The sequence below is a fragment of the Balaenoptera musculus genome, chromosome 4, assembly GCF_009873245.2.
Source record: "Balaenoptera musculus isolate JJ_BM4_2016_0621 chromosome 4, mBalMus1.pri.v3, whole genome shotgun sequence".
Lineage (NCBI taxonomy): Eukaryota > Metazoa > Chordata > Mammalia > Artiodactyla > Balaenopteridae > Balaenoptera > Balaenoptera musculus.
In genome coordinates, this window is record NC_045788.1 from 129,698,197 (window position 1) to 129,716,669 (window position 18,473).

The 18,473-nt window shown below is 35.4% G+C and overlaps 1 protein-coding gene across 1 annotated transcript in view; it reads right to left on the reverse strand.

The window, feature by feature from the left end:
* The window catches only part of GRIK1 (glutamate ionotropic receptor kainate type subunit 1), a 425,923-nt gene that overhangs the window by 11,507 nt on the left and 395,943 nt on the right, over nucleotides 1-18,473 (reverse strand). Inside the window, 2 exon segments of the mRNA XM_036849470.1 lie at nucleotides 5,936-6,186; nucleotides 10,970-11,195. Of these exon segments, the coding sequence (XP_036705365.1) occupies nucleotides 5,936-6,186; nucleotides 10,970-11,195 (477 nt within the window).

Below are 18,473 nucleotides of genomic sequence, written 5' to 3' on the forward strand. Positions count from 1 at the left end.
CTGCTGTATTCAAGTTAATTTTAATAAAAACTCATGCTTACCAACTACTTTTCAGTAAAACAATGGTATTTAGGATTGTTGGGAGAAAACTCATGTAAGAAAAACTATTTTAAAAAAAACCCCTGTATTGAAGATAATTTTAATGAAATTAAAATTTGACCTAATGACCTAATTTTAGAAAAAAAACTGCTATATTTAAGCTAATTTTTATGCAAACCAATGTGCACAACTAGTTTTAAGAATTCATTTTCAGGTTTAGTTAAAAATTCCAATTCCTGGACTACACTTACTGAGGAGGAACCTCTGGAATTACAGCCGAAAATCTGTAGCTTAGATTATTTCCCCAGGTAATTCAGATGTACACTGAAGTCCGAAAACCAGTGACATAAAAAATAAAGTTTGAAAAATTTTCTTTTATGTTCAAGACCCTTTTTTTTTCTAAATTCACTTAAAATGCAATGGCCCCTCTTGGGGTCACTGTGGTCTTAGTGGTCATTTACTTGATGGCAAGAATTGGTTGTCTGAGAGCATATATTATATAAAAGGAGAAAGAGGAAAGTATAAGAAACTCAGGGTCTGAAATGAATGGTGGATTTCTCAAGGGAGGAAGAAAGCACAGAGAGAGAGCAGAAAACTACCTACTTGAATATCTTGAGTAGGCCTACCACTTATAGCTAAACAGGAAGATTATCAATTGAATATAATGACATTTCTATCTCAAAGATGTTCACAGATTCTTCTTGAATTCTCCTTAGAGAGGGTTTATTAAATATTTAATGCTAAATATATGCTGTATATCTTGCTTGAAATTAATGATCCTGCCTCTAGAATCAATCAATAAATAGCAACAACTTACTGAGTGCCAATTATACACAGAAGAGTATGCTTTAGGTCATTACTACACACTAGAATCAACAAGGTACCTTAAAAACTGCTATTGTTCTGCCCCCACTCCAGACTAATGAAATTAAAATTTCTAGAGTTGAGGTTCATACCTTCCACTATGTCTTCATAGATTGCCATTTTGGGTCCTTCTTTTGGGCGCAATGAACTTGCCGTTGATTTTTAATGCTTGTGAGAGGAAAAATGCTCTTAGAGATAGTTTGAACCTCTAAATTGAAAAACCTGTTTTCCAAACCAACTCTGTTTTAAGATGTGTGATAAATTGTATTTATTGCTCATGTTACCAGAGAGCAATACTTAATTTCTCTATAAGGAACTAACATCTGTTAACCAATATTTATTAACAGCCCTCTTATAAATGATTTAATTTTCTATGTCATTATATTATTTTATTTAATTATCAAAGCAAATGTAAGTCAGTATATTACCTTCATTTTTCAAATGAGGAAATTGAGGTTCAGAGAAGTTTCAGAAAAAAACCATCCCCGATAATAAATGTTATTGTTTATTGAATGGCAGCTCTGTGCTAGGCATGGTATTAGGTGTTTTGTACATTATCACTGGATGAGATACACATTATCATACAAGTGTTCCCTGTAGAACATTGGTCTGTCAAGATGCTTTGGAGGAAAAAAGATTCTGTGATCTAACAGGTTTGGGAAGTACTGGATATTTTTCCTTCTTGTTGAAAATTCTCAATGTATTAACATATTAAACATACTGAAATGTCATGCAGTAAAGGGGCGTTTGTCCTGGTGCTCCATGGGTTACTCCACCATGAAAATCTTATTTGAGTAACACTTGCCAATGAAAACCAGTTTGAAAAATACTCCTTCAACACAATCTTATGACCTAGAAACTATATCCCCCTATTACATATTAAAAAACTAAGGCTCTGAGAAATTCAGTTATTTGTCTACAGACATTCAGCAAGTGACTCCACTAGAACTTGAACCTAAGTTTGGCTGATTTAGAAAATTCTCTTTTGATTCTAAGTCTAGGACTCTGGGTCACTGACTCTGATATCTATTTCAGAGTCAAGTGTTAGTAAAGCTGAAATAAAATTGTGGAAAGGATTAAATGTAATACAGTAAGTCCCCTACATACAAAGGAGTTCCGTTCCGAGATCGTGTTCATAAGTCCAACAAAGTTAGCCTATGTATCCAATCGGCTATATAGTACTGTACTGTAATAGGTTTACTTTTCACACAAATAATACATAAAAAACAAACAAACACAGAAAATAAACGTTTTTAATCTTACAGTACAGTACCTTGAAAAGTACAGTAGTACCAACTACATCACTGCTGCTTTTATGCTTGCTTCCGGACATACTGGGCTTGAAATAAAGATACTATACTACTGTACTCTATACAGTACTGTACAGCAAAGTCCACAAAAGCACAACCACTTGTAGAGAATGTACGCATGTAATGATGTACACCGGATACGGGAGCTAACTTACATGACTGGACATGAGAACACACGTTTGCATCTTTGAAAGTTCGCAACTTGAAGGTTCGTATGTAGGGGACTTACTGTACTGTATGTTAAAACACTTTGAAACCATAAAATAATATGTAACTATCAGAATTAGGTAGTATACAGTTTAAAGTAGTACATAACTATTAATTTTATCCAAACCTCTGAATGACACTTTTAAAGGATACTCTCTATAGAAAGACAAGTTTTGTTACCATTAACCCTGATCATCTATACCTCATCAATCACCATTGAACTTTTTGGGTAGCATTTTTGATTTATTAAAGAGTCCTTGGGAATATAAATTTCTGTAATTTGTGGTTTCTATATATAGAATCAATGAATTATGAATTATGTAATATTTATTTCAACATCTGATGTTTTTGATTATGAGGATGTGAACTCTGATCTAGGGCAAACAGTACGTTGCTTTTACCCCAATAACAGCTAATAAATGTCAGTGTAATTTATAGATATTTCCTTAAAAGTATATTTATTTAAAGAAGAAACCAAGACTGAGAAACAATCAGGGCAAGAGTCAATTCTCCTGAACATGTTTTACTGGAGAAATCTAGAGTTGATTGAAGAGACTCGTGATTCAAAAATTGTAACCCATTTAAAGCTAAACAAAGAGAAGGCAAAATGCTACATGATTACACAGATGGCCTATCTCTACTTCTGAGAAATATGTTTTTGGGGAACACTTCACATGTCAAAAGGTAACCCCATTAAGGAGAACAAAGACCAACTTATCCCATATTGAGGGAAGATGAAAGGCATCTTCAATTCCCCTATTCACTGTGAAGAGGGAAAGAGCTCAGAGGGACAGCAGACATCCTGTCACAACAAGTTAAGTGTGTAGTTGGCTTTCTATGTCACAAGCTCAGTTAGAGTGAAAATTATTTACAGCATTTTGAATGCAGGTGGGAAATAAATCTACAGAGATCCGTAACTAATGTGTATGGAAATTCTTTCCTCTATTTATTTTCTCCTCCTTGTCCTTCTCCCCAGTATACTTGGAATAAATTGAAAATGGCAAAGGATCCAGAGGAATGAGTGTGAAAGTGGCGAGGCTCAGAAAAGATTGCTACAAAAACAACCACTCTATTAGGACAGGAATGAAATAACATCTTGTGAAAAGATGTTCTTCAGTGCAAAGAATGAGGGCAAGTGAGTGGAAAATAGAACAGGCTAGGCATTAATTTCTAGCTTAGGACTGTGCTTGGAGCTTGCAAAATATAATCTATAGCTTGAAAAAAAAATCACAGTTCCTTAAAGATTCTGAGCATACTACCTATCTTAACCTACAGAAGATTGTTAAGCTCTACAAGTAAATGTTACTTGAGAGCTTGATGGTAATGAATTTCTATGCAGGGATCATTTTTGACTATGTTGTGTCTTCCTGAGTGATGTTCACCTTAGCTAATGCTCTTCTTTCATGACACCAGAGGTTTCAAGTTTAGTTTTCATTTTCTGGGTCACTTTTTTGAATCTTTAAAATCTAAGACTTCTTGGAGTCTCTGTGTAAATAGTACATTTCAAATAGTAGACAATTTGAATTAAAAATTAACATTGTTAAGGAGTTATTATGAAAAGATGGGGCTTTGGGTACTTGGAAAGTGTGGATCTACAGAGTGTATGGTACAGGGAAAAGGAAAGAGGAGAAAAAAAGGTTCACAAAGATGAAAATAATTCCTCAAAATATCATTTTGTTTTCACGCTTTGCACTGTTGAAAGTCTGAATCTACTTTTGCATGAGGCAAGAGTTGCTTATTTTTAATACATGAAAATACAACTAAGATAACCATTCTCTTGATGGTATAGCCAATTCCTGTAAACACACATATCTTGGAGTCTGTATACCCCTAATATGCTGCTGTTTCAATATAAAATGCACATGTGTCTCCAGTGCATTGAATTCAATGTTCAGAGTACATGAGTTTTGCTATCTTAAAACAAGGATAGGGATTACGGCTATTTATGCTTAGTAGATACAGACATCATCAACACCACCAATTAGCAGAAGCAGTTTCTACTTGGCACAACTTTTTTTTTTTTTAATGATTACACAGTGTGAATTGAGGACTGTGTCCGAATCCCTCTCTCCTCTCGAATTAATTTGCCACATTCTAAATCCGTAGATAAAGTGGTTCCAGAAGTGGAGTTGGTTGGATGGGTTTGCTTACACTGCAGTCCATAAAAGAAACAAAAAGCCTTGCATGCAAAAGAAATGAGAAAAATATAGAAAAATGAATAAATCAGAAGCAAAAATGGGCGTTTAAATGAAAATTTAAATCAAATGAAGCTGACAATTATGAGAAGCACATTAAAGCATAACATATACAAGCTTTTAGTTTTCAAATTATTTGCATAAAACAAGACACCTCAAGAGCAAATCGAAAGTTAAAGCAGATCAGTCGATTCTCCCTTTTAATTAGACAGTTTTCTCTAACAAGGTCTCTGAAAATGGTGCTTCATGTTCTGACAATTGCCTTGTAATTTTGGGAAAATTTTCTGGATGAAAACAGGTTATAATCAATCATCCCCATCTCTGGGAACTTAAGGAGAGTTTCCACTTAAAGGAAGTGGGACTCGTATGAGATTATTAATCAAAACTGGCTACATTATTTGTGGGGTCCAGAACAAAATGGAAATGTAGAGCCCCTTGTTCTAAAATTATTAAGAATTTTAAGGCATTGATAGCTGAGCATTAAACTAGGCCTGTTATTAATAGTTCGTAGTTTCAAAATTCTAACAATACTTTTAAATTGATTGGGTAACCAAATACTCTACAATGGGCATGAGCTTTGTGTTTTGTTTATTCTCATATGCTTATGAAGGAATTATCTTTAATAACCATCATCTTATTCAGAATAGTGTAAGCTCTTGATGTGATTTTCATCAAAACTAAAAGTAACAGGCAAAAAATGGTTGACTGTTGAAATCAACCATAATCCTAAAATTTGGAAAAATAGATTCTTTAATATATTTTATCATCATTCTGTACTGTTCATCATTTTTATGGCAAATTTTTTTTTGTGAATTATTCTTTTACAAAACGTACTTTGATAGAGGTAAATGCTCAGTTTCAAAATATTACATTTATATCTTTATATAAATTGCTTTGCATTAGTACATGTGCTCAATACCTACACTTAGGAGATGTAACATTTCTCTCAAAGATCTTTTTATATATTTTCCAATTTTGGATTTACTTCTTCCTTGTTCTATCTAGGGTTTCTATCTTAAGAGTAAATAACTGTTAAAGAAATTAACTGAGTTTGGAATTTTTGCACTGTCATTCCAAATAGTGATAATTGAATTTAGTGTATAAGGTACTTCCTTCTTCTCATTAATAAATGATGGGGCTACAGTGCCAGCAGCACCTGGCAGGGATTCAATAGCTCTTAGCTCTAACTCAAAAATGGCCCTTCTGGGCATCTAGTTCAATAGACTGTTACAAGCAAAGGGCAAGCATCCTTTAAACCCCCAAACTTAAGACAGATAACACAAACCAAAAACCACCCGGTCCTAGAAATAGATGACTCACCTGCTCAATATCGTTGTTTTTCCGTGATTTGTATATAAATTCTCCAATGGCTACAAATACAGAAAGGACCAGTCCAGCAGCCAGAACAATGAAGATACCCCCAATATTTTCTACTCCCAGAGCACTGGCCTCTTTGTTGTCTTCCTCGGGACAGCCATTTCCCCGCCACCATTTCTCTTTCATCATATGCAGTTTCCCCTCTTCTTGTAATTGAAGAATAGCAATAGTAATTTTATCCCGGTAAGGAGAGCCTGTAAGTGAGGTCATTTGGATATTGGTCACCAAAAGGCTGAAGGTGTGAAGAAGGATTATTGTCTTAGAGGTAACTACATTATGGCTGTTGGAAAACCCCAGTCCATAAGTTGACTAGCAAAGGGCAATCCTATATTTTGAAGGATCTAAATAATTGGACAGTAAAAAGCTGACATGTTGAGATTAACTCTTACCCAAACTGTCTAATATTGTGACAGCCTGGCTAAATGATCACCAGTACCATTTCCTCTTCTTCCTATGGGAGTAGCTAGACATTTCCTAGTCTTCTTTACAATTCATTGTGGTGATTGACCGATTGCTAGCCATTGGGAGCTAAAGCAATGTATGACTATTTCCAGTCCTGTCTCATAAATCCTCCCAACATGATCCTCTACTCTTTCCCTCTCTTTCCTCAAATACTCAGCATGGAGGAAAGGATTTTAAGTCACTAGGGATAGTGGAACCACCAGTTAGAAAGGGATTGGGTCTCAGGATGACTGCATGAAGCAGAGTCTCTCTTTCAACCCACTGTTGGACCATGACAAGTTCAAGAAATAAATATGTATTGTGTTGGCCACTAAAAATTTGCAGCTGTTGGTTATAGTAATTAGTCCATACTGACTAATACACCTATTAGGATACTCTTATGAGTAGGTTTTGAATAATTTAAACAACATTCAGCTAGGTTTAGAAAATTTGCAAGCACTTTATTGACATTATTTATACTCTATTTTCTAGTAATGCCATTGAACTTTTAATTATGTTAGGGCTAGAGAGCATCAACATGGTCCTGCAGCCACAGCTTGTGCAACATTGGATTCCTATGTTAATTAAAGCAAAGGGAGAGATTTAAAAAAAAAAAAAAAGATGGTAAAATTTCTTTACCTAATTTCTTCTTGGACGCTAAGGATTTTTGTAAGCGTTTCTTCTACTTAGTAGGAAAGTAGTACATTCTAGCTCTTTCTGTTTGTAAACTTTAACGTTCTTCTTGGTGGAAATAGAAAAATGCAAAAAAAGTAGCAAATAGAAAAATGTGGCACCTTAGAACCAGAAGAGATCTTAGGAACCATATAGTCCCAGTCTACTTATTTTTAGAATTGAAGAAATTGAGGATGTGAAGATATGGGTGAAAGTAATAGTTGCTGGTAGAGCCAAGAATTTAACTCAATTCTCCTAACTTCTCTCTTAGTGTTATTTTCATTAAAGTTTCTCCCTTCACCCCCATGTCATCTCCTCCCTCCCCCGTATACCTTTCTAGGGCATGGTTAGAAAAGCAGAAGATTAATATTGTGACATTTGTCATTTTTCCCATTCCTCCCAAGATTTCCTAAAGTCATTGTCAGTCCCTCAAGATCAAGTGTAAAAGAAGAGCAAAATGTTTTGGAGTTAGATTGTGGCTTATCAATTAAAAGTATGGATTTTTGGTGAGAAAATGGCTCTTGAAAGCCAAATTAAAAGATATTGACTGCTTGCTTAAACAACTCCAGAATAATGGTTAGTGTCAAAATTAGCACCATTAACAATAGTATGTGAACAATTAAGTGAATCAAGAGAGCTTTGCTTTAATGTACATGAAAGTGCTTTGAAGAGTGTGAGAATGATCGATAGGGTAACAATTGCAGCAGTAATCATAGCAGTATACACTGCTATTTACTGAGTGGGTACTCAGTAAATGCTGACTGATGCTTTCCTTTTGCCTTCAGGCTGCACAATACCTAAAATATTTCAGGCAGATGGGGATTGGATCTCTGTTTAAGGTGGGTCTCTAAGGAAGGTAATTTCCAGCCTCCTGGTAACCTGTTTAAGCCTTAACTGCTCTCGTTCTCTTCAAGTTTTATTTTAAATCCCTCAGGAGGCACATTTCCAGAGCTTCTGTCCTGAGAGTCTCTAAGAAACAGTCTTCGATTTTGTGTTGTGACTGAGCAACTTTGCCAATCTTTGACTGTGAGAAGGAATTTTAAGCCTTAAGGGAGTCAGGGCAAGACCAGAAGTATGTGGAGAATTTTTTATATCTGAATATATTTTAGCTTCAATTTTTGTTGTTGTTGTTGCTTAAATGGACTGAATGACATTGGAAGTGATTTATTACAAGTCACTTGAAAAAAATACATATGTATACGCACGGATCTTCCTGAATAGCAGCTGATCTTTCTTAAAGAGTCATTTCGTCATAGAAGAAACATCTCACAAATTTATCCAACAGCTGTATTCCCAATGGATGTATTCTCTCTGAGGTCTGCCATCTGTTCCAATTATTCCTTCATTGTTTTAGTTTTAAAAGGATGACAGGTTTATAACCACTATGAAAAATTCCTAGAGTGTATTTCTTTTCATCTAGGGAGGGGGAAAACTCTTCAACTTTGGAATTTGTATGTCAGAGAATGCATGAGGTTGGCAAAATGTAGACTGAACTGGAATATTCAAATCTCTTTATATCATATTATATAAAATGTAGTGATACTCATCACAGGGTCAGCCTCATTCACAGGGAGGCAGAGTTATTTTTAAAGTGCTGCATTAATTTAGGAGTGTTTCAGAAAGGACCCCTTTCTGCTTCCCCATTCCTCACCAATATTCCAATATTTTAACTTAAGAGTTGTATTTCATTCAGTAGAAGAAATGCCTATTAAAAGTCTCATATTATAGTGTAAATATTCTCAGAAGAAGTGATACACATTGTTATTTTCTATCATTACTACCAGACTGGAAATTTGGTGGGCAAAGAGGGGAATTAAAAGGTGGTGGAGATGGAGCTGAGGATGGAATGGTAAAAGTGCAGTTTTCAACTTTATAATTTAATCTAAAGATGGTTCCATTAAGAAACTGTAGTTGCTTTTCTAAGAAGACACAGAATATATTACAATCAATCATAAGGTCTTGATTTTGAAAAGATTCAGGCAAAGGCACCCAATCCTGGTGTTCTTGTCTGACTCATGGTCCATTTAACTAAAATCAGCAGTGATGGGATATAAAAAATAACACGTCTAGCTTCTTTCTCCAGTCTTAAAAAAAAAAAAGCGTCGTTGCTTGTGAGTTATTGTGAAGTGATGGAAGGAGGGTTATAAAAAAAATAAATAAAAAAATAAAATGAGGTGATAAAGCCCGGTTAGGGAGATAGGACATTGTTTCTCAAATCAAAAAAAAGCATAGTAACCTTTTAGTTAGTGTCTAACAATCCCACTGAGTCCTCTGCAGAGCACACCGACTTAGTTTTAGGAGAGCTTACCACTTGAGAAAAAAATGTACACTTCACTTGAAATACTGGCATTTTCATCAGGAAAAGTTATTGGAAATAAAGGGGCAAGAAGGTAGTTACAGGTTCCCTAGCCCAATCATTCTGAAGATTTATTTAGAGGACATACATAACAACTTATTTAGAGGAAAAGGAGCTCTTACCCCATTGATGTAAGTTAATCTCTTTATAGCATATATTTCTAGCATCAGATAGATTGCATGGAGTCAAATTGGCTATGTATTCATGTTCAAAGGTGGAGAGAGTTGCCTTCTTTATCTGGTTAATCAAATTAGTATTGATCAAAAGTTGAATATGGGCTACATAATCTTTTTTAAAAAAATAAATTTATTGCCAAATTAAGCCATCAGGAATATTCACCTAAAATCTGATTTTTTTTCATGAAAAATAGAAGATCTGATAATGTTGGGCTCAAATTCCCACAGCTACTGACCTGAAAGGCAGCTGCCCCCTTTATATGAATATGTTGTCTCTAATTCTCCATACTTGCTACCATTCCCTACTGCTTCTTCAAACCAACAAGCTTTATTCAATTATACCTCCTTGGCTTCTGTAAGCGTTTGAGTTTGCGATCCCTGTCTAGTGTTGAGGGAATTGGATAATCCCTTTCAACAGGTGAAAATAATAATACACCTTGGGTCCTTAATTATCTGATTTAACTGTAACTAGTATTTCTTATTGGACTAACCCAGTGGTCTAAGATGGCCTCCAATTCCTCCCCTTGGGAATGCTTATCAAAAAATTACTGATGACTCACTTGAGAAGAGCAGATTGCTACCATATCAGAACCTTATACAATACAGTTTCTGTAGTAAGGGAAATAGAGTGTTTTCTATAGGGAGGTCATTGTCGCTTGAATACAGAATATAGTTCTATATCTCAGACATGCAAGAAGACCTAGCTGTGTGGGTCTGTATGCCTACAAGGTAATAATATCCTTAGATTGAGCAGTGGTACAAAATCAAGGACTAGGAATATTTGGAGATTTTAGATATTTATTAATGATTGAATCTGACATGTTGCCTGAGCAAATTATAATCTAATCTTTATCCTTTTTCTTTTGACAGATATAGCTTTGCTTTTCTATCTATTTACATGGAACCCTAGCTCTTTAACTTTGTCATCTATATGTATAGTTAATTTTGTTGTATTCTAATATAATTTAAGATAGAAAAAACTATACAGGTATATATAGGAACTGAAGAAAATAATGAGAAGAGTGTTAATTAGGAAGATATTCTTTTAACAATATTTGGGGTAAAATAATAAAATCTATGTACTCAAATTTATTTGCAATGGTAGAACTTGAAAGAAACAATGAGTTAAAAGTTTATTAGGTTAAATATCTTGGAATCTTCAATTCAGAACATGCCTATGATCTGTGCCGGCGTTTCCCTTATTTATTAGTCCACTGAAGGCATTGTAGACTTTCTCAGAATGTGGAGTAGATACCTCTGAGCCCATTACTTTCTATACTTTGTAACTGACATTGCCCATCTCAGTCTTTGCTACTGCCTTGCCTCTCTTACCTATAGGTGTTCCCACTCCATAACCTTTGGAGTCAATGAGACCCCCGATCTGAGTGAGGTTGCAGTTTCTCTGCATCACATACTCAATGTTGGTGGACTCCATCAGCAAGGCATAGTCAGTGGTGAGCACTCGTTGGATGCCCTCATCACTGTTTTTGACCAGGGCAGTCTGCTGCCTGCTACTCATAAAAGCCCACATCTTCTCGTAGGTGGATATCTTCGATTTCTGCAGGGAAAGAAAGCACACCCACAAGCAGAGAGTGCTGAGAAAATATGTCCTAAAGCTATTCAAAATTCCTGGGGTTCAAATAGCATAGGGAGGATTATTTCTCTTTAGATAGGAAACCGATATTGATGATCCTGGGACTTCAGTTTGGTAGTTGAAAGGAGCCCAATTCACTATAGGAAAACCTTTGGAGGCACTGAGGCAGCTACAGAGGAAAAAGAGATCTTACTCAACTGATGTAAGACATTGCCTCAAGATCCTTTGGCTGATTTCAGTAGGGAAGAAAGAAGATTAGTATCAGTGACAACATTTGCCTAATGAACTCTGGCCACTTAAGAACAAGTCCTCAAGGCCCACTAGGCCAAGGGGTGACTAGATCACCCCAGGACTCTACTCATTTATTCCATTGCCTTCAACGACTTAACTTCAGTAAGCATTGTTTTGCTTTTTTCTGGTATGTAAGTTTCAATACCTGATCCAACATTCCTTTGCAGGGGACAGCCTTGGGATAAATCAATACCTTCTCTGCTTTATTTATGAAAGAACTGCCAATTACTCTTATCTTTTCTAGAAAACTTAGAGGGCAAATGCTCTTTTCACATTAAAATTCAGATCAGAAAACTCTTCCTACTGTATTTTTATAAGCCTTTTTATATATACATTCAATTTTAAATTTCAATTATATTTTGGATAATGAGGACTGAATTTTCATTTGAAAGTGTTCATGATTTTGTCTTTTCCTTTATTCTTCAGCTTTTTGATTCAGTAATAAGCCATATATATGGTATATATTACATATGCATCTATACCTTCCACTATCTCATTATCTTACTTTCTTTGTTAAAATATACTGCCTAAGTTTTCATATTGCTTAGGTATAAATTTTCTATTCTTTTGAATAGTGATCTGTAAATAGTTTACATTTTATTCTGTAATTTCCATATTGTTCCAATTTTTTTCTATATTTGTCTTCATTTGCATCAACACTCCCCTCCATTTATTTGGAAGATGGAAGACATTATGAGAATTACTGATAATTCCAAGCTACTCCAGCTCTCACGTTGTATATGGTACACACGTACACACACACACACGTACACACACACACACATGAGCTTCCTTGGCAGGCACAGAGCTTATCATCTCAGGAGTGCAAGGAAGTTTAAAACATGATTTGGGGACACAGCAATGAATGGAATACCTGTGGAATCAACTATAGTGTGGTTATTCATGTTCAAGTGTTCCTGAAGGCTCACTCAGTTCCTAACTCTATTTAAGACCTGGGTTAATGCTGTAGGCTTTACGAGTTAAGGGAGAACAGATGGCTTTATTTTGGATTGTTAGGTATTTGAAGAAGCCCTTGAGAAAACTCTCGTGAGACAAATAGCAATCCAATATACAGTACCTTATAGATACTGGTATTTTATGGAAACCATTTTGTCATGATTAGGCCCCTGTGAATTACTCCTCACCCCCACAGATATCTGAAAGTTGAGGTTCATGTCTCCATGAAAAAGGTATGTTTTTGAGGTAGGGTTCAATGCCTCATTTGTTGGGTAATTTTAGTCTGGAAGAGTCTGTTAATGGTAAATTTATAATAAAGAACTACTTGTACAAGTGCAGGGAGGTCAGTCTGTCTTTTGGCAGTAAACGCACTGCTGGGAAAATTATTCTTCCACCAGGAAACTACCTTAAGGGAAAATCATTTTCTTAGAATTATGAAATTTTACAGTTGACAGAAACTTTAGAAATTGGCTCATTCATGCTATTTTCACGGAGGGGGAAATTTTGGTACAGAAGATTTGGAGACTTCATGAAAATCACAAAACTGGTTAGTATCAGAGCTAATACCGAACCTCCAGGCCCCTGACATCTAATTCAATGCTCTTTCCACTGTACCATGCTGATTTTGGGTAGGTGGATGTCAATCTTGCCAAAATTCTTCTGAGAATGATCTTAGTCTTATTTGATCTACCTGTGACAATATAGCTTATACTCATGAACTCATATTATGCCCTGAGATTGTTTGCTATTTGGTATCATGTTAATCCAACTAAGAGTTAGCTTCCATATAAAAAAATCCAGGAAGCATCTATTTTTTTCCACTGTATTTAAATTTTATTAAAAATGAATGTTGTAAATAGTTAGAAAACTGGATTTTTTGGTCTATGGGAGTTGAGGACAAAACAAAGTAAATGATCAGTTCATTTATGGGAAACAAAGTGGGAGGAGTCCTTTTAGGAATCCAGGAATTGTAGGACATGGAAAAGGATGATAAGATTCAACTCAAAACCTTCACATCTGTTATTGAGCCTAATCAGGTGTGGTTCTCAAATTATCTGCAGTGAAGGACTGTCTATTTTTTCATTCCATGGCAGACCTATCTGTGGTCCTACCAAGTGGGATTAGTATGCACTCATACCAGATGTGGCTCACCATGTTGGCACTTGACAGCCCTCAAAGTGGTCTACATTCTTGGAACAGTATCCATTAATCATGTTCTTTTAAAAAAAATTTTTTTTTATTATTGTATTTTTGGCTGTGTTGGGTCTTCATTGCTGTACATGGGCTTTCTCTAGTTGTGGTAAGCGGGGGCTACTCTTCATTGTAGTGTGCGGGCTTCTCATTGTGGTGGCTTCTCTTGTTGTGGAGCACAGGCTCTAGGCGTGTAGGCTTCAGTAGTTGCAGTACTTGGGCTCTGTAGTTGTGGCATGTGGGCCCTAGCTCATGAGGGCTTCAGTAGTTGTGGCTCACAGGCTCTAGAGCGCAGGCTCAGTAGTTGTGGCACACGGGCTTAGTTGCTCTGCAGCATGTGGGATCTTCCCGGACAAGGGATCAAACCCATGTCCCCTGCATTAGCAGACAGATTCTTAACCACTGCACCACCATGAAAGTCCCTCATTAATCATGTTCTTGGTGCCATCACAATATCCAAGAGCTACAGAACTTCTAAAGTCTTACTCTCAATTTCTTTTATCTCATCACAGCTTAGTAACACAATGTCCCCTGAGTCAACACGTTTGTCACACCACACTTTAACTAGCACTGCTCTGTGGAGCTGAAGGTCATGGATTTAATTCAACCACACTTACTTCTTCCTTTTTGGAGTAGAAGATTGTTCTTGGCTTGAACTCCCTGAGGTGCTTGAAGAGAAATCTAGCAGGCATGGAATTTGAATCATTGAACAGCAGAACTTTTTCTAAGAAAATGATCACTTGGGGGACTTGCTCAAGTTGAAGGCATAGGAAACATTCTAAATTTCTTTGACCCCCTCCTACTATTTTTGCTCCAGTCTAATAATGGTAAACATAATGGGACAGCACCCAGAGAATAGCACCCTTCTGCTTTCATTTAAAGTTCTCTTTCATCATTTAGAAAGTTTGCTGTTGTGGGGATCCTTGTATTCTACCTTTGAAATTATAGACTGTTTGACAAGCTGGGAAGCTTAGATAAATAGGAAGAACTAGAATGTGGCTAAGGAATAACCTTTTTAACAGTTAAAAATATCTGTAGATGGCTCAAGCACCTTAGGATATAGTGAGTTTTCTACCACTGGAAACCTACAAGGAGAATTTCATGGATGGATGAGTTTCACTTAAGGATCCTTCAACCCCCAGGTTCTACTCTCTAGACAAAACTTTTTATATTACTTATGCAGGTCCTGACTTCAAAGACAGTTAAGTGCCACCCAGGGTTCATATTGGTTAGTGAAAGAACCAATACAGAGTCATGGCCTCTTTCTTCCTTATTCCTGAGTTCCATCCACTGTCAAACCATGTTCTGTAATGTTTATTTTTTGTTTGGTCAAAAAGTACTATTTTAAGAGGAGTTAAATTAGATTTATTTCTTTTTAATAGACTATTTTTAAGACACAGATTTTAATAATTCTTAAAAATAGAAGCATACTTCATGGGACATTATCATAAATATTAAAAGACTAAGCAAACTGTTTGAATGACAGTCTGGATGCTTCTGCACTTGTAAATCTTCTATGGTCTCAGCCTGCTAAATTGCTCTAAATGATATATGTTTAAAAAGAAGAAACAGTGATTGCAACTTATTTCGCTGAATATGTCAAAAGTTAATTAGAATATTTGTAAAGTACTCTGAGCTTCTTATCAAAAGTCACAAAAACTGAAAAGTCCTCATTTATTAAATCTGAAATCATCCAGGTTTTTTTTTTTTTAATCCTAGAGGGTAGTTAAGGTTAAATACATTTACATTGTCTGGTTGAACCTGATTATGTGGCTATTCTGATGCTGATGAAACGTTGTTGGCAAAGAAAAAGCATTCTTTTCATCTAAAATCTGTTATAAGGGAGTATTACTGTATCACCATCTGATGACTGTTGTTTATTTCTCTTTTTTCTCCCATAATGAATGCAAGTTAAACACTCAATGGGAAATAATTTACAATGGGTCTCTGTGCAGTTAAAAATTATTTATTGAAAATAGTAATAATAACCAGCATGTGCAATGTTTACTGTGTGCCCAAAACTATTCTAAGCACTTTGCATGTATTAATCTATTTAATCTTCACAGTGTTCATATGAGAAACATACCGTTATTATTTCTCCTTTACAGATGAAGAAACAGAATGCCACATAAAGAAATGATGAAGCCAGGATTTGATCCCAGCAATCTGGCTCCAGGGTTTGTGTTCTTAACTAATAGGGAATCAACTGTTTGTTTTAATACACAGAACATCAAACTTATGACTTGGCTAATGTTCTAACATCACTGACACATTTTCTAAAGAATAACTTCAGTAAATAGCTGTGGCATCTGTCTATTATAACTAGAGCTGCTGAAAATCTTGTAGTCATCACACAATGCATGGAAACTATTTATATGAATTTAGACAGCTTATATTTGTTTAGACAAAAAATTAGACAGTGTTTTAGGAAGTGCAACAGTTGGAACCTGGAAGGAAATGTAGATATTGTTTATATTTTTCCTTATTTTGTATTTCATATAGTTCCATTGTTTTCAGTTTCAGGGTTTCTGCTATAACAGGAAAAATATGTGTAAATTCTGGAGTGTAATACAATCTTAAGACTGATAGAAACCTGCATTTTATAGACATATCCCTCTAATATTTCATTTTTACTGAAATAAACATTATTTATCACATTATTTCTTCAACCAGGTTATAGGGCTTCTACAGTAAAGATGTATAACCCTATTATTCAGCAGAATGAACAACTGTGCAATTCTACTTCAGACCAACATGCTTAAAGATTTTATATATATACCTGTTTATATGTTTATTTTTACATATATCCATAACCCCACACATATACACTGAAGATAGATTATTGATATTTGATTTTTGTTATCTTGTCAAAAATGATCATATAAATATGGTAAATATATGCTTATTGAACAAATAAAACACCAAATATAATTATATTTTAAAATCTGATCTCCAATTTACTTTTACTTTACATAACTGTCGATTAAAAAAAAAAAAACACCTTAAAAATCAGTCAAAGACATGGAAATCAACCATGTAGAAATCCAAACTTATAAAGCAGATATATCAGAGGTGAATAGTTGCCTTAAAAGCAACCATTTCCTCTAACACAAGATTAGATCTATCATTTCATGAAATAATAAATTCTCATGGACATTTAGGTTGCTTCCATGTCCTGGCGATTGTAAATAGTGTCCATGAGAATTTATTATTTCATGAAATGATAGATCTAATCTTGTTTTAGAGGAAATGGTTGCTTTTAAGGCAACTATTCAACTCTGATATATCTGCTTTATAAATTTGGATTCCTACATGCCAGGACATGGAAGCAACCTAAGTGTCCATTGACAGATGAATAGATAAAGATGTGGCACATGTATACAATGGAATATTACTCAGCCATAAAAAGAAATGAAATTGAGTTATTTGTAGTGAGGTGGATGGACTTAGAATCTGTCATACAGAGTCAAGTAAGTCAGAAAGAGAAAAACAAATACTGTATGCTAACACATATATATGGAACCTAAAAAAAAAAAGGTTCTGAAGAACCTAGGGGCAGGACAGGAACAAAGACACAGACATAGAGAATGGACTTGAGGACTTGGGGAGAGGGGAGGGTAAGCTGGGATGAAGTGAGAGAGTGGCATGGACATATATACACTATGAAATGTAAAATAGATAGCTAGTGGGAAGCAGCCGCATAGCACACAGGGAGAGCAGCTCGGTGCTTTGTGACCACCTAGAGGGGTGGGATAGGGAGGGTGGGAAGGAAGGAGATGCCAGAGGGAGGGGATATGGGGATATATGTATATGTATAGCTGATTTACTTTGTTATACAGCAGAACCTAACACAACATTGTAAAGCAATTATACTCCAATAAAGATGTTAAAAAAATTCTCATGGATTTAAAAAAATATGATTTAATTTACAAAAATCACTTTGAAGGAAGACTCTCAGATGAAAGCATTTATACTATAGTGAGGGACCTGTGTCTTTCAAATGTATATAATATGATCATTACAGTTGATTTTGCTCTTATCTTGAATTGATAGAAAGTTATGACATTTGAAGAATTCCCTAGGCTATAAATTCATATGTTTCCTTTAAAAAAAATCCTTCAGTGGGATTTAAACACCTTTGTTAAAACATTTTTCATGTTTTTCTCCTGTCTAAAGATTGGTCCATTACAGGCAATATAACAGGCTTTGAAAAAGGCTAACTTTAATTGACCTCATGGATTTCTCCCTAAACAAATACATTTTTAAACTATAGGGACTTAACATTTTGGACACTGCAGGTAAAATTAGCTAGATCTTTCAAACATCAGCTAACAGCTCTTATGTGAAGAGTGCCTTCCTATACAGAGAAGTTTGTGAAATGTCTTTCATTTTGTGCTTCATTATATGACTATTTTTGTCTGGAACTTGTCTCCCCATAATGGCTCATTGCTTCACATCCACTGGTGCAGTAACTGGTGCTCAGTAACTTTCTTGAAATGTCTTCTGGGTTAAGGATAGCACCTAACCACTCTCTGGAAGGAGGTTATAAAGGTTAGAGAGTCCATTCCCACAGCTGGTCCAAAGTCCCCAGACCATGAAAGCCAGTAATGACAAGTCTGTTACGATTTTTTTAAACCTATTTTATTCAAGTCATTTTAGACTGAATCATGATCTAATCTGTGTAATCCTCTGACTTGGGTCTGAGAGGATAGTGATTTTTTACAGGGCAAGCTTCTACTGAGAAGCGTTTCTTACATGAGTATTTTCTACCATTCTGGCTCACAGGGACTTCTGATATTCACA